This window comes from Anoplolepis gracilipes, chromosome 7 (genome assembly GCF_047496725.1).
Source record: "Anoplolepis gracilipes chromosome 7, ASM4749672v1, whole genome shotgun sequence".
Lineage (NCBI taxonomy): Eukaryota > Metazoa > Arthropoda > Insecta > Hymenoptera > Formicidae > Anoplolepis > Anoplolepis gracilipes.
The window spans coordinates 8,219,213-8,244,813 of NC_132976.1; the positions used below are offsets into that span (position 1 = coordinate 8,219,213).

At 34.0% G+C, this 25,601-nt stretch overlaps 1 protein-coding gene across 4 annotated transcripts in view; it reads right to left on the reverse strand.

Moving 5' to 3' along the window:
- The window catches only part of Nolo (ADAMTS-like no long nerve cord), a 190,160-nt gene that overhangs the window by 15,428 nt on the left and 149,131 nt on the right, over positions 1 to 25,601 (reverse strand). For all 4 annotated transcript variants that reach the window (XM_072896852.1, XM_072896850.1, XM_072896851.1 and 1 more), the window contains 5 exons: positions 17,681 to 18,013; positions 9,072 to 9,213; positions 8,525 to 8,657; positions 5,347 to 5,449; positions 4,036 to 4,134 (listed from right to left, as the gene is read on the reverse strand). In XM_072896852.1, the coding sequence (XP_072752953.1) occupies positions 4,036 to 4,134; positions 5,347 to 5,449; positions 8,525 to 8,657; positions 9,072 to 9,213; positions 17,681 to 18,013 (810 nt within the window). The remainder of the gene's footprint in view (positions 1 to 4,035; positions 4,135 to 5,346; positions 5,450 to 8,524; positions 8,658 to 9,071; positions 9,214 to 17,680; positions 18,014 to 25,601) is intronic.

The window sequence follows — 25,601 nt, forward strand, 5'->3', positions numbered from 1 at the left end:
TTAATTCAATTTTTACATCTTCATTCTACGGCGAACACGAAATCGAAAATTATTTGGTGAGGTGGAAATTGCTGCTCCATCGTTAAATCGTGATGCAAAACGCGCGTGGTTACATTTCGAGTACAAAATCACAAAGTTCTGGAATGCCTCCAGAAACTATCTCGATTTTCGGCCAGACATGGGAACAAGAAACTAACGATTGTGCTGAACGATCGTGCCAGAAAGAGCATCGAGACGCTCTTGTGGGCGCCGCCGAGTCGAGTTGCATCGAGAGGATGCAACAACCTCGATATCTGAATCGCCTTCGTTACAGGAGCCCGGCGATATGCAACGTTAGCAATGATGCTCGTTCGGGGGGGTCAAAGATCGAATGTTTTCAACGGCGATGACCTTTCGCAATATATAAACGATGAGTTTGTCGATCGTGAATGTACGAATATGTAATGTACGTAGCATTCACGCACGTGCGCGAAAAACTTTGTCTCGATGAGCTACGTGAATCTTTTTCTTGATAAAATATCTACATATATGTCTCCCCTTTGTCCCTTTTCTCTTGCATTTTCTACATTTTCTTCCGTTTCTCTTCTCGAAATGCCACGAAAAACGCTGCCGGCAAATATGTACGCGTACTTTGCTACTTTTTTATTACCTCTCTTGAGAAATGCAATCTTATTTTTTTCCGCAATAATTTAATGAGCGACGAAGTAAACGAAAAATAATGCAGAAAAGAAGATTTATCGTTTTTTTTCCTTGATTTTCTATAAGATGCGATGTTGAAGTATGAAACAAGAAGTTGTTCTACTGTAAATGCATCAGACATTTTTCTCATTTTTGCCTTTCGTCGTCATCCTTGTGAAAAAATGACAATTTCTTTGCAAGAGAAAAATTTGTCGGTTTGATTTCGCATGTTGCAATTTTGAGGAATAATAATAAATTCGTGAGTTGTTCATCTAGGATGATCCCATATACATTATCTTCTATATCTATATTCTCTTATATCACTCCGTCTATCACGATATCTCAATTTCTCTCTCGAATCGGTAAGAGCTCTTTACGCCAGTACACCTTCTTCCTTTTCTCTCTTCTTATCTTCGACTTTGCCATGGAAAGAAGGGCAGCGCGGTTGTCTCTCACCAGGATTTAATGGAACAGAGCGCGAATGGAAAAGGAATGTGCGAAAAGCACAGAAAGACGGTTATTTGGCGACTAAATTGTCCTGTTTGATGTTAGCGGCTGATGTCGCCTAGAGCATCCTCAAAGAGCTCCGCGAGGAAAGAGTATAGCTAAAAGTAGTGGTAAACTTGGAAGACATTTCGCGTGCAAAGAGACTTCAAGCTTCGTTCTTGTGCATCCGCCTACTCGCGCGGTTTAAACGTAATTCGTACACGGGTCGGCACGGAGGTGAGACAGTTTGCAGTCTGCGGCCATTTTTACGCCAGATCTTCACGCGAGAGTAAGAACGCGTTCTCTTTCATGCCGTGCAAGCGGATTCCCCGTCGCCGTTCGCTGCGAACGATATTCCGCTCGGGTGATTCCTTGGCTTCGAAGAAATCCGATTTAGTCGTCGGGTAGACGACGATGTCGTGAATGAGAACGTCGTTTTAGCCATGTTTGTCTGCTACTCGATACAATCGTTTGTGTTAAAAAGAAATAAATAAATATATTCTTTCCTCTCCTATTTTTATATAAAGCAAAAGGACGGATATTAGTGTCATTTCTGCTGAGCTTCAAGTCAATAATTTTTTTATAGTATTCGCGCGAAAATATCAATTTATATACTACAAATATTTCATCTTTATTTCATGAAAACACTCAGAGTTTTACATCAAATTCTAAAATTGTATCTTTAATTTGGAATCGATTGCCGTTTTAAAAAGGTAAATTTATATTTAACATAATTTAATATATATTTATCTAAATATTGTTTTTTTTCTCACTAAAAATACATAGGACATAACAAATGTATAAATCATAAAACTCCATTTCAATCCATTTACACGATGCCAGAATTTTCGTATTGTGAATGAAAATTCACAGCGCACAACAATAAAGGATTAAAATATATTTTAACGAAAACATTTCTGATATATAAATAGAAATAAATAAATAAATAAATAAATAGGTAGGTAGAAATAAATAAATTACTTAAATCAAGAGGGAGAAATAATTTTATGCAACGAGTTTGCTCAAAATTTAGGGCAAAATAAATTATTTGCGAATTAATAATGAATTCGAATTTGAATAATACACTCGAATTCGACTCTATTTAGGTCTAATCCGATTTCTATATTTTATTAAATTATAAAAAAATTATGTTGCTTTGTGGCATTCGATCAAAAGTAAGAAAATAGAAGAACGCAAATACACAACTAGTAGTGAGAATGTTTCGATCTTCTGTGATTCGTCGGCTTTCTGCGTTCTCTTTAGAAACGCCCTGAAGTCGTTATACAGAATAAAAACGTACGAGTAGTCAAGCTTTTTCTTGACAGCTAATGAACCGAAGAAAAACAGAGTTCACTAGGTGAAATTTATTCTGCTCGAGATACAAAAACAGATCGCTTTCGTCGTTAATCGATCTAACGCGAATCCTTTATCGCGAAAATCAAGAACAACGTACAAAGTATTGAATCTAATATCCTGGTAATGAATTAATTGTAAAAAAAAAAATGTTATCAACAGGGATTTTTAGATGAATTTTAGACAATGTCGACATATTTATCGGACGTAATTCATTTTCAGTTGCGTTACATGCACAATTATTATATGTATATGACGATTGTGCATACGGAGCTTTTGGAGGAAATCGCATTGTCACAGAGAAACGTGGACGTATCGCGATTGTAGAGGAAAGGAAGATTACATTTTCATACAGTTCCTGAATCGCGCCGACGTATCCGTCGCCAAAAGCGCACCGTGCAAATCGCGCGCAGTCCGTTAATTTGGCTTTGCCTTTAAACGCCACTGTGACTTGTCGAAAAGGATAGAACGGATGGAAACAGAGTTTTATAATTAAAGACTTCCCTTGCTACATACACGCGTTTGTGTGTGTCCGAGTGTGTAATAGTTGTAATAGCGCCGCGATCCGGATTTACAGATAAATTAACGCGAGCTTTGAGATGCGCGTTGGGATTATTCGAGGAACCTTTAACTGTGTCTGCTAATTATAACATCTTCAGGTTCTCAATAGTAATGTTCTAAGACTCGAGCTAATTGTTAAACTGCTATTGGCAATTTTCTTATTATTAATTTATTGAATTTATTAATTTAATTTTTTTATTATTATTAATTTATTGGATTTTATCTTTGCCTCTCGCTACTTCCTTTGACATAAAATAATTAAACAAGTCTTTATTAAGCAATTAGAAACAATTAAGCAGTTAAGAGCTATACAATTATTAATATATGTATTTATTTGATATTTAAATGTTTAAATTTTTTTATTAAAATATTAAAAATTGAAGTCATACTGATATTCGTGAATTATTTCAGCAATTCAGTTTAAAGATTGAAGATATAATAAGATATCTTAAAAATTGTTCAATTAGCTAAATAATTTAACAAAATAGTACCATTATGCAAAAAAGCAATTGTTACAGCAGATTTACGTTAATTTACTTAACATCCTTTTTTACTGTGTCTTCAATATAAATAATAATTAATGTAATAATATCAATTAGATGGATGTTAATGTAAAGACAACATTTTACGAAGTATATAAGTTGTTCGAATCGGTCATTGCACACACGTAACAACATAGTAACATTTATGTGGAAGGTAAAGAGAGCGTGCAAATCGTGCGCAGCCATTAACCCTGTTTCCCTCTGGCCAGTAAAACTCGCAATTGAGATAGCGAGCTGCGCTTTGTTCGCACGTGTGTGTATTTGTGACCGGACCCGATGTATGCATTCAAATCCGTGATTGTGGCGAGAGAAAGCTTAACGTTTTCGCTCTTAAAAGATACCATGTCTCCATCTACATCTCGGCCAGCGCGTACAACGACGCGTTTTACTCGCGTAAAATCTCATGCACTCCCACCTCGCTCCATTTATCGGTTTCCCACATCGGGCAGGACACGGTGTTGCAGGTCTCCTGAGTGCGCGGTTTGTGCGTGCTGCTGCACTTGTGGTCGGGTAGCTGCAACAACGAGGGTTTAATATATAGTTTGAGAGTCTAGAGGTAAACAAATTATCATATATGAGTGAAAAATATTTCCCGAAAAAATTTAATATATCTTTTTTCTACAGTGTGAATTAAAGAGAAAACTTATAAAATAGTTCATTTTAAAGAATGTTAAAAGAAGAACTGACCTACATCTCTCTGACTAAATCTAGGAAAAATTGTAGGTTTATATAAGATGTAAATATATACTTATACTACCTATTACCATGTATAGGTATGTATATGCACGTTTGTAGTGCCAGCTGAAGTAACATGGGGAGATTTTATGGTGAATAACTATCTATACTCGTGACTACAGTACAGCTCTTCGAATTTAAACGAACTGAACTGGGTTAGGGATCGTGGAATCTTCCAAGATCATTGTGAGAAACGCGACAGGCTAGGTATGTAAATGCAACTCTCAGACAAGCACGAAAGTATACGACATAAAATCTCTGAGATGAGAGGAATGGTTAACGTTCCGTTCGCGCGGAAACGCGGCGGAATTACGGCGTGTCTAACGTCAGTGGCAAAATGTGAAAAATTGTGGCATTTTATCGTGCGCACGCGTAACGCTGATTCGCATCGCGCTCTGGCAGATTTATTCCGGAAAGATTTATTTATTTGTCTTTACATCCCGCGCGCGTGGAGTTCCATCCCGTTGACATTTTTCTGAGAGTAAACGTGACATTCCTCGAAGTTTTCAAATCCTGCTCCACTTTTTGGTACGACTACTATATTAATTTCGTACATGCTAGACGAATTTTGAATAACTGAACTGTGCTATATGACTTTTAAATTAGAAAAAAAAAACGTGGATACCAAAAGTTTAGAAGAAATTACATTCTCTTTTTTTCTAGATTTTTTGTCAATTATAATTATATGCTGGATGTATAATTAATACTTATTCATTAAATAAGAAATTTATTAATAATGTAAAGGATAATACGATACTATTAATGTACAACGAGACTATTAATGATGCTGTTAAATCTATCAGGGTGAATGACATCGATAAATAAATATTATTCGACAACAAAAAAAATTAACAAGTAAAATTTCAGTGTTACTACGTTATTGAAAGATAAATAATTTTCGCACTCTATTAGGATTATTATAAAAAAATATCAAATATAGCTAACGAAAAATTTCATTTCTTATTGCTATTAACTCCTCTTTCGAATTTACCTTTGTAGTTTCGTTTCCGTTCTCCTCGGTGCAGAAGACGGACCTCGTTCGCAATCCACCACCGCAGCTCGCGCTACACGCGCTCCATTCTCCGCTCATCCATCTGAAAGGAGAGAGAAAAAATCGCTCAAAGCAACGGTATCACAGGAACACACCGAGTTTAAGTTTATTACAGAGTCGCGAAATTATGTAATTACTTGCATCTGCGGGCAAAGCCGTAAATATCGTCGTATATATGCGTCAGTAAAATCTGATTAATATTCCGCTCCTGTCGTTCCGACATTCGACAAGTTCTTACTTTGCCTTATTTAAGATCGGTATAAAAAATGAATGTATGTGCCAACGCTCGTGATATAAGTTTTATGGTTTAAAGAAGGCGACATATTGCTTGAAATGTGTTTAAAATGCAACGAGTGTTTCCATATTGGTTCGTTTTTTTCTCTTTTTTACGTTAGCTGATATGTTCATTTTTCATATTCGACTTTTCGTATATTACGGCCCGTGGAATATGGAGCTGTCGAGTTCCAAAATATGAAATAGAAGTTTGTATGTGTACATGTGGTTTGCCAACAAAAATTACTGTTTTTACTTCCTCCATTTGCTATCATAATAATGTAGAATATTGCAAAGTTAATTATACACATTAAATAACGCAACGTATAATTAAAAAGTATTACAATGAAAAATATTTAAAAAATATAATATTAAAATATCTTTTTCAAGATATATTAATTCTATCCCAATGTAAAAGTAATTATCGGGAAAATTTAATTCTTATCTTTTTTGTAAGTAAATCTTTTAATTCGTATTTCTTTCCTTGTTTGAAGTATTTTTTTCACTGAAAAATGTTGCAAAAATTTCATGTAATTTATACATCACTGATGAAAAGCGAAGGTTTAACAAGAGAGTATAGTTTTGATTTTAATATACAATTTTGATAATTATGGATATTTTAGATCGAAAGGCTGAAACGTATTTTCATTAAACTCTCGGGTCACAGCTTTGATGGCTTCGCGTTTCAATGTATCGAGCGTAAAGCCACGGAAGAGAAGATACCGATTTTTACTGAGCATTTACCAAGTAACATGGATAGAGAGTGCCTTCCATCGAGCTAACAGGCTTTTTTTTATGAAACTGTCAAAGTCACTCTCGGCATTTTTCATTCGACGCCATAAAAATGTTTCGTGTACGAGCGATTGCGCTAAATGACAAAGTGAAACGGTAATTCTGGCTTGTGACTAGCGTTACACGCGGGATATCGATCATCGATTATCGTTGACCTTGCCGATCTCACGAACCGCTCTGGCATTCTTTCCACGTGATCTCCAAAGTTATCTTTGATGTGATTCAATTTGTGCAACGACAAAGCCATATGTATATCTATACAAGTTGTACATGATAAAAATCAAGCTTATAGGTAAAGCGTGCACGTGTTTGAAATTTGAGATTAATTATTGTAATTTTCTCAATTTCCCTCACATTGCATGTTTCTTTTATGAAAAAAAAAATCGCGCTAGACACGCTACCGGATTCTATCAATCGATCACGCTAACGGCTCTTGGCTTTATGACGTCGTTCACGGTGTAACACGTGCACTGATATTTGTCACGAATTCATGATGTATTCCGATTGTATTTTTCGAATTTTCTCGCGTATCAAACTACAAAGTGCTGCTTATGAAACCCAAATAATCTAGATATATTCAAATAAAAATAAAGTATAATAATATTTTACGTAATGTGTCATTTACTATAAAACAGTGAAAAAATCAAGATTCACATTTACTCGATTTTTAATTATGCTTAAATAAAAAACTAATCTGCTATTCATTAATAGTTATTTCTGTAATATATTTTTCAAATGCACAGGTTCTTAATCGAAATGGTTACTTAAGCATCAATCATGCATAACTAAGTGGTAATGTATGATTGAATCACATAACTTTCAGACTTAAAGTGCGATTATGACTTTTCAGAATTTTGCTTCTCTTTGAACAAAAAGCAGGCCGTTTCTTAGTCGTTCTGATCGAACTCAACGAATTATCGACTAAACTCGCTTTAATTCCAATTAAACCAATGTTCACTGATATCGATCGATGTTCCTGGTAATTTATCAACGCAATGACTTGTAATCGCGATATCGTCGTGTTGTCGATGGCATAAAAATCAAGTCGATGGCGTTACTCATCTCCCATCGTAATCGTTAGACGATACGATTCGATTACTGTTAGCGATATCGATGTCACAAGCACGCGTGTTCCAAGTAGAAATTTTCTTGAATTTCGCTGAATCGATTGATCGATTGACGTGAGGTAGATGGAGTGAGATACATTACAACACGAACGTCCGCTCGGTAGAAAGCTAATACGTTTCGTTTGAACGCAATTTTGTAACGCAACTGGTGTTTCTTGTATAATGCAGTTTTCTTATTTTATTTTCTGCGAAAGATAAGCTTGCAATGTCTTTTCAGAAATAATAGTAATATTTCCTTCGTTGTCGCAAATGTAGTATCATGGCAGCTTTTAATCGTTCGCGGGACAGTAAGAATAAGCGTTGGCAAAGATCATCGACCGCCTCGTGAACATTGAACCATAAATTCAAGCACAAAGAATAGAATCTATATACTAGACTGTAAACTTTCAGCGTTGCTCCGTGGTTCTCGCTTTCAGCGAGCCTGAGTATCCAAAAAGAGAGAAAGAGAGAACAGTTTGCAGGAGTTTTTGTCCGAGTCTCGTCGACGGCGGAGTATCTCGTCGTTTGTTGGACGATTCCCATCGCAAGAGCTGGCTTTAAATCGCCTGCCTCGCAACCCTTCCACGAGACGAAAGAGAAATATTGTTGTAGGAACAAAGATCGTTTGTACCGAGCACCAGTTCCCAATTTCCCGCTCGTTCTTCGTTTACTTCCTCGAAGATCTCAAAGTATCGCTTGTTTCGAGAATTCAGATTTATTTGCGTTCAAAGTGCAAAATACAGTGAAAGATATTGTAATATTATACGAGGTGAAATAGATACTTTATTCGCTTCGCGGGTGAAATCGCGAGTATACGGTTCCTGGGTAGAAGGCATGTATATAATATCTACTTTTCGATTACTACACGCGAATAGTTGGATGTTCTTCGACGTAGAATGTGCATGCAGTTATACTAAAAGTAGTTTAATTTGTCCGAAAGTACTCACTTCGTCGTGCAGGGGTGCGTGTTGCACGGCATCAGGGTCTTCTCCGGCCGGCTGTTTGCATCGCAATAGCTGTCCTCTACAACACTCTCGTCGGCGCCAACCGATTTGCACACCGTCATCGCCATCTTGAAACCTATTAGTGCAAAAACGCGACCGGCAAATTAGTAGACCTCCAATTTAATAGCGAACGCTGCCGTGCAAATAATGCTGCAATGTCGTGAATTTCATTTAGTGTCTTCTTATCAAGTCCTAATTTTTTAAATATCGCGGAATACATTTAGATTACTAAATGTAATAAACAAAATTTTTCCGAATTAAATCAAGAGTAATTTTTTTTCGAACAGACATAACACAATCATAGTTTAATATTATTTTTATATAATGCAATTTAAAGAAAAATAAATATTTGAAAAGACAAAAATGGAATCGTTGACGATTTTATGCAAATAAGTCGTTGAAGTTACGATGAAATATTTATCGTGATATTTTAGTTATTATGTTTATTTGCATAGGAAAATATAGTTATATTAATTCAGTAATTACTAACCTCCACCGCAAGACTTGGAACAGGCGGATATCGATTCTAAACTCCAGGAGTAGCGCGATTGGCAGCTTGATCCATTCCCTCCGCACACGCCACACGCATCTGTGTTCTTGTTACTACCAACTCTAAGGTCACAGCCAACCTTCTGCAACAGAAATCCATGCTCGATTAATGAAACACGTCTTCCACATAATGAATCTTAGCCGCGGTTGTTCCTAACACACAATGTTGCAAATGATAATTTTCCCTCAAACACTCATTACATGCGCATCAATTTTGCTCCGATGTTTCGAATTTATTTTTTGTCAATAGAATAGTATAATAATAATTGCCTAAAAATACTAATCATATAGCGTTGTGTTTTTAATTTAAAAAATTATTTAATACATAAAAATTCGATTAAAAAGATGTCATTTCTCTTGTTTACTTAACATTTTTTTTTTTTTTCAAAAATTCGTTTACAAATTTCATAAATTGCTGTTCGGTATTGAATACAAAAATTTTATAGAATTTTATTACCATTCAAAAGTCACGTCGTGATTTATAACGATTTACTATTTACGTGACGAAGTAAATTTTTCTATTCGGTGTTCTGTGGTTCAACTGGAAGAATTTCGCAGCTGCGGCAATATTTTGAAGATATTAAGAGGATTGACGAAACGTTGACGTGGCAACAGGATTCATGCAAGAACCAGGAAACATCAAGCGAAAATTCAGGACCTTTGAGGAAGCAGGAGAGAAGAGATGGTAGAGATGGAAGAGTCGAGACTGACGTCGATTCGTGACCTGGCTCGGACGGCAAACTGATTTGTCATTCAGGTTGCATGGGGGTTTGCTCGGAGGTCGGGGAGTACATTATTCATCCCTTATCCAGGACGAGAAGAGTGAAGGCAAACTGGAAGGCAAAGGTGCGAGCGAATGAGCGAAGTGAGACGCGTCGGAGTTGCTAGGAGGAAACAGTGGCGAACGAGGGTAAAAAGGGGAAGGACGTGAGCCTAACGAGGGATCTCTCGTACGATAAACTGCGGTGGCAAGATAATCCGAGATTTCGTAAAGTGACTCGCGACGCGAATAAATTGTTCGTCTCTATTACGCACGTTTAAATTTTCATAATCAGCAAATCTGGAAATGTGCGTTTCTGTGGCGACAAAAGAGAACGAAGAAACAGTAAATACGTGCTCGAGTGATTTCTCTCTCTTTCACGGCAATCATTTATCTTCTTTAACATCTAATTATATGCAAAAACATTATCTTTCTCTATTATTTATCCATATTAATTGAACTGATGATTTTATTATTCGTTAATTTTTATACTGTCTCATTTATATTACATTATAATTATCTCACACAATTATACATAATTATATTATAATACCTCTTTTGTACATTTCATTAAATAATATGATGTGCAATTCTACTTCTTTCAGTCGTTATCGTTCTCAAATCGTAAGAATTATCCATCCGCTCCGTTATAATTTGATCGTTATATCTTTTTTATATATGATTTTACATAACGATGTCGTTGAATGAAAGCTAGACATTATCGGACGAAAATTGCGCACTAAATTCAACGCGACGCGACACGCGTACGGCGAGCGCGGTGGTCTCTATTTCGGCCCAATTGACCGTTCGATTTGGCTGCAAAATCGAAATAGGGCTCGATTATCGTTCAAGTTTCAAACTCTCTGCGAAATACTTCCATTAAACATCGGCGATCGTCATTCGGCGAATTGCGGCAGTTACGAGCGCAGTTTTATTCCGTGCACCAATGCAGAAGCCAGTTTAGGCAGGTACTTTATTTCCGTGCTCCCAAAACTCTGGCTCTCTAATAGCTTCACGCATCGAAAAGTTACACTAACGCGAGAGCAAAAATATCTGAGGGAATGGAGATGCCGGACAAAGCGGATTGTAAAATGTACTTTCGTCGAATAGCACGAAGAGAAGAAATGTGTCCGATGCATTCGCGTAAAATTTAATCTTCAACTATTATAATTGGGGAAATGAACTTTTCGTTTAAAGGAGTTGTAAACAGCTTAGTTAATTAATCAAAGTCTTGATATATAATATATATCTTTATTTACCCCTAGTTACTTAATAAAAAATAAAATAATATTAATAATTCGCTGATGAATTCAATATGTTCTTAAAAATAATTTAGTTTACAATTGTAATTTATTTTCTATCCGTTCATAACGAGCGAAAGAGAAAAAGAGAAGGATTTATGAGGCCACGAAGACAATTATGAGAAAGATGGAAAAGCTAGGGGATCAATGCTTGCCAGATCAAACGATTTGCATTCGGTAGATTGGGATATAAAGAAATTTAATTTTCATGCGAGAATGAATTTGTCTCATATATTCTCTCTCTACTATATGATAGAACAGAAATATCTCAACAGTCGTGTGTCTGCGTGTCTGTATGCTTCTATAAAAGATCTGCATGTAGGTGCGCCGCGGATTAGGTTTACTTTACCGCGGAAGTGGGAATCAATGATGGGACTCGATAATTGAAAGATGAGGTCATCGAAGCAACCCGTTATTTCTCTAGGTAAACAAGTCGGAAGAGAACGAGAATTTCGCTGGGCGTGAGAAATGAAATATCGCGGGACTTAACGGTACTTCACCGATCTTGTGATTCCCTTCCTATTCCTGGTTCCGCACAAATAATCGTTACAATACGCGGTTAAAATAAAAAAAAAAAAAAGTTAGAATTATAAAAATACTATCATATAATATTATTACAATATGTACAATTTAAAAATATTAATATTATAAATGTATTATCATTTAACATTATGTATAAAATTAACAATAGTATATAAAATACCTACATTAAATAAAAAAAAAAAATAGTAGGATTTAAAGCTATATCTTATATTACAATTCTCTCTTCTTATCGGTTATAATTTATGATAGCATTGAATCATTTTATATCTATGTAGCAAAATATTTTTAAGAAGCTCATCGTAAGATCTATTTAAAAAGTCTGTTAATAACTTTACACGAATAAGATTTTCCAATACTTTCGGAACAAAATCAATTACTGAGTCAATACACATTCTCTATTTAAACTGAAATATCAGAAGGATTAGCAAAGACGCAAAAGCCGATAATTGCTAATGCTCTCGCGATTTTCCACACCGTAGCGATTCCGTTGCGCAAATTTGACTGGCATTCAATTATTCACCCACGCGCTCGAGATTCTATTCGCTGTTCCGTGTTCCTTTCTTAGCATCTTTGCCCCCTGCACCCTACCCCATTAAGATACATTCCGCCTTTTCTACCAGCCTCATACCATCTCCCGACCATCGCGTCCCACTTTTCCTTCCCTCGCACTCGTCTCTATCTTTTAACATAGTTTTCTCAAGAATAAGATTTATACAGAGTGGAGAAAGGGGTGCTTAACCCCGAGCGTTTTATTCGCCTTCAGTTTTCACTGGCACGATAAAATTTATTGTGTACCTGTCCGGGACTGCACGACTCTGAGTCAATTTATATTTTTTTTTAAATCGTTTCATATGTATTTAATCATTAGACAATGAGCGTTTTCTTTCGACTTTAGACATGAGAAATTGAAAATGGAAGCATTAAATTTTAAAAGAGAGAAAAAAAAATAATTGGACAAAAACTAGGAAAGGGAGCAGAAGGAAGCAAGCAAGAACTTATTTCTAGGAAAGCAAATTTTTGCCTCTTGTATGGTTTCTCCCTTGTTCTTTCTTTCCGTTGTGTAGCATTAATCTTAGTCAAATCTTGTTAAAAAGTAGCAGTTTGACCGAAATTTAGAATACAAACTTTGATAAGATACTTCCGTATTCGTTTAAAGTATTCCCCCATATTTGTTCAAAGTGTTCTTTCATTCTCGTAAAGTTTAATAAGAATGAACACCTAATTACTATTCATTTCTTAAGAATTTTTTTCTGTTGAAAAAAAGCACCGATAGAGAAGCTTAGCATAACTTTGGTAACAAAATATGAAACTTGCGGCAGGTAATATTCGCTTCTTAAGCAGCGTGAAATAGCGTGAATCTTCTTTTGTATTCTCTTGACTAAAATTAAAATTTATTTATACATTAAAATAATTAAAATTATGTAGGAAACCTTATTTTTTTAAAGAAAATTATACGATACATCGAAGAAAGTTAGTAAAATATTATAATTTTTTAGAACATATTGATAGAAGATTAAACTATACGACTGGTATAATTCGTAAGTAATGTAATTTCTCAAAATTCATCGTTTCCACTATAGTAGGAATGGTGTGAATGGGCGTAATAATTTCTCGCCCCGAAGATAAATTTTAACGAGTGCACAACGTAATGAAAAAGCTTTGGCGCGACCATCGGGTGTGCCCAGAACGAAAGCGGAACTCGGCACTTTTAATAACGCAAAGCCAGTTTGCGTTTACCGGAGTTTGCTTAATGCTTAATTACGTAGACATTCTCTGCTGATTAGATATTGTCCCCGCTGCTGCGTCGTCGGCGATGCCGTTATGAGAATTCGTTAATTATTCTCCGGCATACCGCGAACGCGCTTCCCTGGCGTTATTGTTAATCCGATTTCTTTCTGGTTGTTTCGCGGTATCACGAGTCTCATTTAATTTAGGATCAAAGAATTAAGATTTTAATGCTACGTCGAGGACGCGCATTATATTTTCGCGGCAAGAAAACGTCCAATTTGTATGCAGATAAAAAAATTTAGAAAAGAGTAAATGAAATAAAATACTTGCGACTTATTTTTATGTAGTAGTGAAAAAAAAATTATTCCTTATTTTAGCAATAATAAATAATAAATTAATAAAATATTAATATATAATAAAAATTTAATTCTTGCCTAGTTTTTAATACTCTAGTTTATAATAATTTAATTTTTCTATTCTTAATAAGAGAGCAAATGGGATGATATGGGATGATTGAAATCAAAATATAAATGCGACGAATTCTAGTTACGATATAAATATAAACAACAATATAATTGAACAATCAATTAAATAGATAATTTTTTTTAGAGATATATAAGCATTTAAATATCCGACTATACAGCACAACAATATAGTAACTACGAGTATTTTCGAGAAAATAATGAGAGATTTTAACGAAACTTACAAGTATCTCATTAAGATATCCCATTAAAAGTTATCAAGAAAGAGCATGCTTCCGAGCTTATTAGATAAACCGGACCGCGCAACATTATTGCACAATAACGGGCTGGACAATCTTCATTATGCTTCTCGAGAAAATACAGGCACGCATATGCATATATACACATTGTATGCATATACATGCATATGGCGCAGATCAAATTAAGTTAATGGACGATGAGAGCGGGCTTCTCGACACGCCCATGTTAAATATTAGCAGAAGACTAGAAGCGCGCTTCGTTAGGTTGCATTTTAACAACAAGATGTGAAACATGCCCGCGTCGACATCGAGAACGGACGAGTTGCGAACGCGTTTAAGATACGATTTCATACGTACATACACGCGTTTATATGCGTCGACGTCTAGCGCGAAAATCTTCTCCGACACTCCTAGAGTTTCCCCGCTAATTCCAAAAGTTACATCTTCACCAAGTTTCGACAAGAGACGTGGCAATTGCGGTTAAATTCTTAAGTAACGCCTTCAACTTAATCCAGCGCTTAAGAACATCCTCATTAAAGTATTTAAGAACGCTGCTTATCTACTTAATTAATAATTTGTCCAATTTTTCTTGACAATTTTTATTTCTCGATTAGAGAAAAAAAATAAATAAATATATAAATGTGAAGAGAAGCAATTACGCATATTTATATTTGACACGTAGAAACGCATATGATATTAGCGTTCTTCGCTTCCACATAACTATAAACTCTTTGATCTTTGATTAACTCTGAGTCAATTTTTCATGCTAAATATTATCGATAATTTCATATAATTTATATACACGTTAATACAATTAATTTCAAACATAGCTTTCATGCACACGTAAAGGCTACTTGTATTTATTGTTTTAGGTAACATTTCGGCGATATTGTTCGATTCACACATGACTCTTGATTAATTAATTGAGTAATTATTCGATCAAAATTACAGATCGGATTATATCGATGTTCAAAACGCGTTGGCCAAGCTAATGGCAAATTTAATATGTAAATTCCCAAGGTATTAGGCTAGCCAGGATCCATCGATTTAACAATGCAAACGAGTAGTTAAATGGATTAATAAATCAAAATATAATTTTGATTCAAACATTATTACTTATTGTTAGAGTTATTTACATTCTGAATGCATTCCACATACATGCCTAAAATGGCATATCTAAATAATTTATCGAAATTGTTTAATATTTTCGCAAAAAAAAATGTGGAATCGTGCGAAGAAACGAAATCAAGAAATGTTGTATACAATCGTACGAGCATCAGATTAAAGCTTTAAGAGAAAAAGTAATGTTTTCTTAAAGCTGAGAAGTTCTTTCAAGCTTTCAGTTAGCTTACTTTCATCTAAAACTTTTACTACTACAAAATTATTATGTTTACGTTACACTTGTCTGATATCGGCGAGAATATGCACATTTCTATTAATTAATGATGATTAATGCAAAAGTTATTCAACATAAAATTGTGAAAAATGTAATCACATCAAGTTCATTTACCTTAATAACGTCTTATTATTATCTGAATTTTAGTTGAATTAATAGAGTATGAGTATCGCTGTATTTCCATAATTAACGAAAGGTTCTCACTCCAGGTGTTAGGTTGATCGACCGACAATTTATAGTGACTGACAAGCGACGCACTGTACCTATCGCTTAATGCCCCTCGTGCCTAACATACTGCCGTCTGCGCGTGACAGATCCGTGATTTCCGATAGTGCCGTGGTTAAGAATCGATAATTATACCCTTTATCACAAAATCAAGGGAAGATTTAATCAGATAACCACTTTCAGTAATGAAATTTTTGCGAGGAATGTTTGATTCATATTCGTTTGAATTACAATGTTGCAATCTCGATTATAATTGGAACGTGAGAATATATATTAATAACAGAGAATGATTTATTTTTCCGACGTAATTTAACATCGATTCATATTATACGTACATAGTATCGTGTACTTAAAAAAAAAAATATATATATATATATACATTTATTTATATCTATTTATACATATTATATTTAATTTATTATTAAATATATATTTTGCTGTAGCCAGATTAATACAAAATTAATTATTTCAAGAAATAAAAAATTAATAAGTAATATTAATACATTGTTATAATTTGCGACAAATTTAATTTCTGCTAATTTTTTTAATCAGATATTAATAATATTTTAGAAGAATATAATATATAATTTATACACTTGGTAAATACATGCGAAACAAGGTCAGACATATAAATGTAACTGGTAAGTACACATATATTCTTTCTGTCTTTTTCTTTCTTTCTCGAACACCGCCTCGTCATATACATTCGAGAGAAGTGGAATAAAGAGTCAAGAGCACAGTTGGTTTTCAATTCAAGCGTCGAATCAATGACGGATTACAATAAGCGCAGAATAATGATGTCACGGTCCCAGTTCAATTTCTATCTGTCTTTGTGACGCGTAAAGTCTTTGAAATTGTAATTATTCTGATTCCCGTCCACTTTTTAATTGTTTTCTAGTTAATTCCATTAAAATAAAAATCGCATACATATACGAATACAATTTTTAATTGACAGATTTATTAAACTTTTAAGATATTTGTCATATATTCTATTGATGGTTTAATACCCATTGGAAATGTTGCAATTTAAACATATCGATAAGTATAACGTTATCAATATCTTTTTCTCATCAAATTTATTTTGTTTTAAAAACATCAAGAGTAATTATTAAAAAACACTTAATCCCTTTTTTAAACTTATAATTAGTCCCTCCCTAAATTGATGATAAAATATTCTATCTGTAGAGAGAAACAATTATCTCCATTATATTTTCGTAAATTAGATTGCTCATTAATTTTCGTTTCAAACTTAATTTGTGCGCAAATCGATATTTATATACTTGTTACAGAATTTCATGATGTAGAACGTAAACAATAGCCAATTATAGGACGTAAACAATGGCCAAAATTAATATATTATTCATTTAGTTTGCTTTAATATTTTCTTAGTACTTTCTTATTATTAACGATGTTATATATACATTGTTATTTCTACACTATATCTGCTGTTATTATAAGCAACATTTTTACACCAATCATTTCTAGGTAACTTCAGCAATTAACGTTGATAAATCCAAAATCATTTAAACCATTGTTCAAAATTAATATATTATTCATTTATATTGTTAGTCTGCTTTATATTTTCTTCGTATTTTCATATTATTGACGATATTGTTGTATCTATACTATATTTGCTATTTTTATAAGCAACATTTCTAAACCAATCATTTCTACATTAACAATTAACACGCAAAGATTCAAAATTATTACTTATTTTTCCAAGTCCAGTTTTAAGAGAAAGATGTAAATTAATAAATAGTGTTTGACAATCGGTATTCGCCAACTTTACGAAACTGCAAAACGCGAGAGTCAAGATCTCACATTTCTCAAAAAAAAAAAAAAAAAAAAAATTGATAGATAAGGAAACTTCACTCACCATACATTCGCCAGCTATGCACACATCCGCACCCTCCGCGTAACATCTAGTGCCGTCCTCGACCTTATCCGCTAGCTGCACCACGATCGTCTCGTCGTTGTCGTATTGAAGACTGTCCGTGGAATCGTGCAGCATCGTCCTCTCGTTCGACGACACTTCCTGCCGCGACCGTCTTCTAATGCCATCCTCGAAGGTTTGCTCGCCGCGACAGATCAAAGCACATGGTCTGGCCGGATCGTAATGGGGATACCATTTGAGCAGTTGTTCGCTGTATGGCACATTGTTAAAGGCGGCGCATTGTGCCGCGCGAAAATCGTCCGACTTCTCGCAAGGCTGAAATCATAGAAATCAGGGAAATCCCTTGTCAGAGAGACCGGCTCATTAAATGCTTTTACGATGTCGTTACGTTACTGTAAGCGCCTACAAGAAACCATCATCCCTCTCGTCTCTCTCTCTCCTAGTGCACTTATCAGGATTATTCATACAACCCTCTGATTTCAGTCTTGAATTACGAATAACTGGATTTTTTTCACAAATACGACAATGGTTACATCTTTTGGCAATTTAATCTTAAATATTATATTTGACGTTTTATCGGGGGGGGGGGAGAGCAGGAAATAATTATGTAAAGTGCATTTTTTAATCAATTTTCTCTTTCTCAAAAATTCTTTCAAACAAAAAAAATTGTCTCCAGTTGCGATTGTATTAATACATGGAAAAGTATTCTGTTATAAACATGGGAAATTATATCGAAATCATATTGCGTAGAAAACAAAGTTTCCCAATTCCACCGACAGCTAATTATAGAGTAAAATCATATTCCATTTATACTTCTCGAACTTGGCTCGAGATAGCAAATTCAAAGTGAAGGATCGATGCCTGAGAGTTACTATCGCAAAAGAGCCCGCTAATTATCGTTATAATTAACGATTCTATAGTTAGACCGCGATATCTCCGGGGCATTTCTATCGACATTTTCGCCTCCGCGAGTTTACTTCACTTTTCATAAAGTTAACGTACATTGTAAGTTTCTCCCATAGAGAAACGTTTATTATTATCTCTTCCAGTTATTCCTTTTCTCTACTCAACTTATTCGTCCTGTTTTCTTTATATTATTCACTGTGAAAAAGCAAACTGGCCGAAAATCAATTCTGTAATATTTTAATATAACGACGCGAAATATCACGTTACACGATAATTATTTTATTATATATTTTCTATACGAAACACTATTATACATACGATATATAAAACAATTGTAACGATGTTCATCATCATTATCATTATTATCGATATGCCGTAACATAATATGGTATCTGTTGGTACAAGCAAAAATTTATAAAATGCTAACGCACGATATAACATGAACGTATTTTATATTAAAACTTTTTCAATTTTATTAATTCATATATGATGGCGATTATTTATTATACGTATATATTAAGTACTTTGATTGAACTATGTTTAGTTTTTATGTACAAGAAACTTCACAATAAAATGTTTAAAATTAAAAGGAGAAAATCAGAGATTTCTTGATAATAATTTTCTTGATAACATTTTTTAAAGATAATAAAGGTACAAGCATACATTTTACATACACGATAATTTTTTAACTTCTAATATTATTCATTAGTAGTCGCATATGTTTTTATTATCTCAGATAACATGAATTATATTAAAGAAAATAATCACGCGCAAATTAATCTCTCTTTTCGACCGAAAGGATCAATTGTGGTTAATTATACGCAGAGAGCAAACTTTTGGTATAAACGATAACGATGTCAAATCGCATTTAGTTACATCGTTTGTAATAATTATTCACAACATCGCACGATCAGAGCGTCAACCCTGTCCGCGATAATTATCAAATTCGATGGAAAATATACGGATGTGAAATATAAGCGCGAATCAGCCGATCGCGTAGCGTAGAAATTTTCACGTAGCATTCAATATATATGACCGACTGTAGCAGTTTCGACCGAGCAACGCGAACGGCGAGGATAATGTAGCTAAACATACGCCGCTACCATTGTTAGGAACAGTGTTTGTTGTAATGAATTTGCCGGCAGCGCAGTAATTAATTAGCGTGGATCGGCTGGCCGTAGAGTTCAGTTTCAATTGAGTTGACGCATATTCTGGCAACCTACTGAGTTTATGTGTAACACATTATAAGCGTTGTTGTAAGATATCTATTTTCGTCGAGATTTTCGTAATAAATAAGATTACATCGTTTTACATAAATTTTTGTGCATTTAATAATATTTTTAATTCTTCTACAATTAATTTCATCTCTTTCTCTCTTTGTGTTTTTTTCTTTTTCAAAATTTAAATTTCGATTGGTATTAATAAATTTTTCTATAAAAGGATTATACGTAAATTTAGTTTATCTGCATTGTCTTAAATCACGAATATCTTTGATATTCGGAACATTTCAAATTCTTGTAATAGTAACATTATGCGATATAGAGACTGATAGTTTCAGGCTACTATACGTTATTGCTATTATTCTCTACCATTGTTTCCGTCAGTGTTGAATACTAGTAATTCGCACGCGAACGTGACGATTTCGCAACTTGCTGGATTAGTTTGTCATAGAGATGATCTATAAAATAGTTTGTAGCTGTGTAGCAATATTATGATACAATAATTTATGAAGATATTATTCTCAGCATGTTGTATAGCTACGATTATTCTTAATGCGTACACGATAACAAGTTATGTTTATATAAATTATTTCCATTATGAAAAAAATTGTTAACACATAGAAATTTAATTATTTTTAATGAAATATTACTTTGTTTTTGAAGATTTACACAAATTGCAAATATATTTCATATCATTTCTACAATTAATTAAAATTTCGTTAGTGATATTTGACGCAAAAATCTATAAATATTTTATTTGATACTAAATACGCCTCGTTATAAATGCTGACATTTCGTTTGCCATGAAATTTATAGATAATCAGTAAATCAATTAGCAAAATCTGCCACCATGTAGTAGCGTTAAAATTTTACTCATAAATTTAATTAAAAACTATGTAGCATTTGAATTTCGTGTCAGTAAAATTTCGACAGCAAAACCAAGAGTATAATATCTTTTAAATTTTATTTATCTTTTTTAAGGAACGTTGGACAGGTAATATCGTATAAGGCGGAAGTAACGTGTGGTCCCGTGAGTGTCCTGAATTTTTAATTTTCTATCGAATTATTCATTTGCAAAAGCTTTCCCGTTACAGAATAGATAACCGGAAGAGACTAAATAGCACAGATGTATCACATATGCATTATATATTTATTTATGAGAGATGGCAATATGGATGCACAAATAAATTTACTTAAATTTCTACTAATAAATTAATTTTAATTAATGGTATAATTTAGTGCGACAGATAAATTTAAGATTACATATATATATATATATATATATATATATACAAAACTCAAATTATATGTAGATAAACTTTCTCATTTTCGCAAGACACATTTTCCGAGCAGCACTTTTCCATCTTTTAGACTAAAATGTTAAACTTTATAAAATAATAAACAATATTAATTAAAATACAAATAATTTTAAATAAAATTTATTTTTTACAAGTTTCAAAAAGAATATTTTTACAATTTGTTTTTAGTTTGTAAATCATATTCCTCACTGTTCTCGTTTTTTCTTCTAACTTCAAAAATAATTATACATATATTATATAATAATATAAATTATACATGTATTATATGTACATGTTTTATAACAATTTTTAGAAAATAATTCAAGAGTTTAAACAATAAAATTTGTTCTCGTCAAAGTAATAATACTATGCACGTAATAGTAGTAATACTATATTCATACGTTCTCTTTATGAATTTAGTGGAATTCCTCCATTAAAGTAATGCTAATTACTTCGGATGCGAGAAAGTTCATGGATGCAAGATGTATTATGATTTTAAACTCGAAAAGGAAGGGTTCGCTAGGTAATTATACGCGGTTGGCTTGTCAAAATAACACACTGAAATTGACGTACTTTACGAATTGCACGTCGGGCACAGTACGGGATGTATTCTTCGCAGAATCGGTAACAAAGCAGAACTGCAGGAAGAAACTAGGCGAAGCACCGAAATCTGTTGGGAACCACGGAAACCGCAATGCAGAGTTTGAGCGTTCCTTAACAAGGAATCTCAACTACTCATTACGCAAAAGCGTTTCTACATCCAACACTCTTGCGCCGATAGGGATACCCATGGGGCATTCGCCAGACATTTTAGCCGATTACCAAACCCCCATGCACTCCGGGAACAATGGATAATACCTTCCGCGCGACACCGCAACGGCAACTTACTTTGTCCTTGAACTGACGATGCGAGGATAGACATGGCGAAGGAGAACCGCGCGCGACTAACGTCTCAACTCTAAGTTTGGCAAAATTTCTTCCACCCAGGTACATGAGGTTTAAATAAAACGTAATATGACTAAAGTTGTCGACATCTTAGACTAATTACCTTTTAAACTATTGCTTCCTTCATTAATAAAATCTTTTAAAAAATATATATTCTATCGTGAAATATCTTAGAAACTAATTATTATAATCAAGAATAAATAGTACTCTTGATAGGTATATTTGTCACGTTTAATAACGGTAATATTTAATATGACGTAATTATTGTGAGGCATTCTTTCACTGAAACTAATATACAATCTATATTTATACATTTCTTTAAATAATAAAAACATGTTGGGCATATATTGCTTGCACTTCTTGTAATAACATATATGCATATATGTACGTAGAAGTATGCATCTAATTGTAAATATAAACTTAGGAATGTATAGTTGCATACGATTATACATTTCATTATCCAATTTCTCGTATTTACAAAATATCAATTTACTGAAGCGCCGATAAACCGTATAACTCGAACACGCGGTATTCCACGTATGAAGTCAGTCTGTTTAGTAATTCAAATACAGTATGGTCTGTGTCTGTTTGTGTTGTGTATGAATATTTATTTAATTATATTTGTTTGAATTTTTTTCTATGCTTCTCTATCTAGCACATAAAATTTCGTGGAAACGCAAACAGGTGTACGCGTGCTACCATTATTTGTCGCATGCGAATGTCCGTGTATTTTCGGTGATATTGTTGATTATAGTTATGGTAGTTCGTTAAAAGCACAACGAAGGAATAATTCATAAATATTTAATCGAGCCGTTAATTATTTTCGATGGAATTTATTACTACAAATTGGATATACACGATAGCGAAAGTAGTATTAGTTTAGTCGCGTTTATACCTTCAGTTTATATCTTTTCAATATTCAATGTGTAATGACATTAGGGTGGCAGGTAATTGCCTGTCAAAACATTTTTAACGACTGTAATGTAAATGTCGCTGTTTAAAATAAATTTAGCATCTGCGATGTAAATCGTGCCTGTTTTTCGTTCAATTTTACGACATTAATGAAATATATTACATATCTAATATATTGGAATTATATATTCATTTGGAAAAATTCGTTGTTAATATTAATTCTTCTTTCGTAATGAATAGTATACGAAAGTGAAGGGAATACGAGATCGGAATATAAAGATAAAAAAATATATTAATACTTTTTTGCTATATCAAATAGGTATGCGACCACACAATATTATATAAATTCCGAACCTCATTTATTCTAATTGAAATTCATTTGTCCAATCGCATATTTTATATACATGCTGTAGAGTTTTTAATGGATCAATGTGTCCAATTATTCTGTAAAAGCGTATGATGTATACATATGGAAGTATATATCAATTTTATAATTTATCAATGCCCATTTATTTGGCGATAATAATAAATGTTGATTACATTAAAGATGAGTAGGATCATTAATAATTCAAACAATGGATTCTACATGAAATTGATAACAAAGCCAATTTTATTCTTAATAAAATATATTTTTAAATCATTTCTAAATTAATATATGTGATATCGAACGTTTAATTATTGAAAGCACAAGTTATTTTGCTAATTTTGAAATAAATCAGAATATTCTTTAAAAACCGCAAAAAACTATCCGTAGGAAACGTTAAACGTTAATGCGTTCCGCGTTTAATATGCCGTTGGCGAATTCGCATCGGTCTATTTTCGATGGGGGTCAGGACTTTAAAAGAAACCCATTCGTCGCGTTCCGTTAAAATAGCTTGTTGAATAGTCCCGCATTCTCGCCGTGAAAATAAAGGAAAGAGGCCGCAGGGATGCAATCCCCAAATACCCCTAGTACCTACGCATCGCGAAGCGAGATACACTTCGAAAGAGCGAGCCCATTTTCTTCATCTTTCCGCGAAGTGACATCCCCTTGTGGACGGAATAAAGGAAAACACAACGGTACCTTTTTCCACCGTGTCGACAGTTACGATAACACGATGGCCTTTTTCCTCTTGTAAGAATTCCGTAAGGTAAGGACGAGAAAGCACTGGAAGAGGCTCGAAGAAATCGCGAGCAAAATGCTTGCGAAAATAACATTTTGAAACGTGTCCAGGATGCGAGGCTATTTCAAGGCCTAATCCAACAAGAATAGTATTTCACGAGACCACCAATGTGCACGTTGAGTGTTACGATATTTAATTAAAGATACTCATTTTTATGCGACAGCAGCGAAAGAGAAGTTACAAATCATATCTGTCTCGACAAATTATTAAGCGTAATTTATTCTCATAATTATTGTCCCGGTGAACCAATCTATTTATAATCTAATTATAAAATGTAAAAAGAAAAAAATACACATTTCTAAGAGAAATCAGAAATTTCTTTTTGAATTATTTTCTTGTTAAATTTTTAATTTTTCTACTATCTGCTTCTTACATTTTTGAAAATAGTGTATAAGAAAGAGCATATGTCACGGATAAGAATTTCCATCTTGCCTACACGTCATGTAGAAATGTAAAAAACACCCCAATCAAATTCACCCACTTCGCACCGTTATTTGATTTTCCCGTTAACCTGGTTTCCTGGCGGCACGTTTCACTTTAAGTCCTTTCCAGTCAACGAAATGCCGATCCGATTCGCAGACAAACGCCCCGTGAAATTTTATTTCGCGACGTACCGCATCGGTCGGAGCGTATATTCTGCGTGCACCAATCGTTACCGGCGGTCGTTGATGGCATCGAGCGAGAGGGTGGCCCGATTCCCCAACTCGAGGGTGCCTGCACCCTCCCTAGAAAGCGGAGCGCTTCGAGAGAAAGAGAAACAGCGGCGGGGGCTGGCACGTTTCTCGATTATCCGTATTTACGGAAATTCCGTGCACGTTACGCCCGATAACTTTCGTAACGGATTACTCGACGAAAGTTTCACATCGCGCGCGCGCAGACGGAAACTTACCCCGATAAACTACACCGCGCGAATCGTCAATGCAGTCAAATGGAGCCCGAGGCAGGACGACGACGACTCTTCAAACAAGAAACAAGCCGTGCTTGCGGATCCCATTCGCAAGAATTTCTCTACGCCTGTCACTACGAATTTCACGTTTCTCGAGATCTATTTAATTCAATACAATTAAATAATTTATAATTGAATGCACGTCATGAAAAATGAAAAGCATAATACATATATATGTTTTAAAAATATATAATACTCGTACTGTAGCGCACACGATAACATGGCCCAATTAATATATTTTTTCGAAAATAAATTTCGCAACAGTTTGTTATTATTAAATATTTATTAATAGAATTTTTGTATTGTATTTTATGCAAACAAAGTAACTATAAAAAAACCAATTTTAATGTAGCGAAACGTGAAAAACGAATAATATAAATTTAGAACAACTAAACCTAAACTTTCAATTTTTAGTTTACATTATCTGAGCATTGATATTGATCTATTTAAAATTTCAATACGATAACATACAAAAAATTTCGTATGTACATATTAGGTACGTTCAGCTGAAAC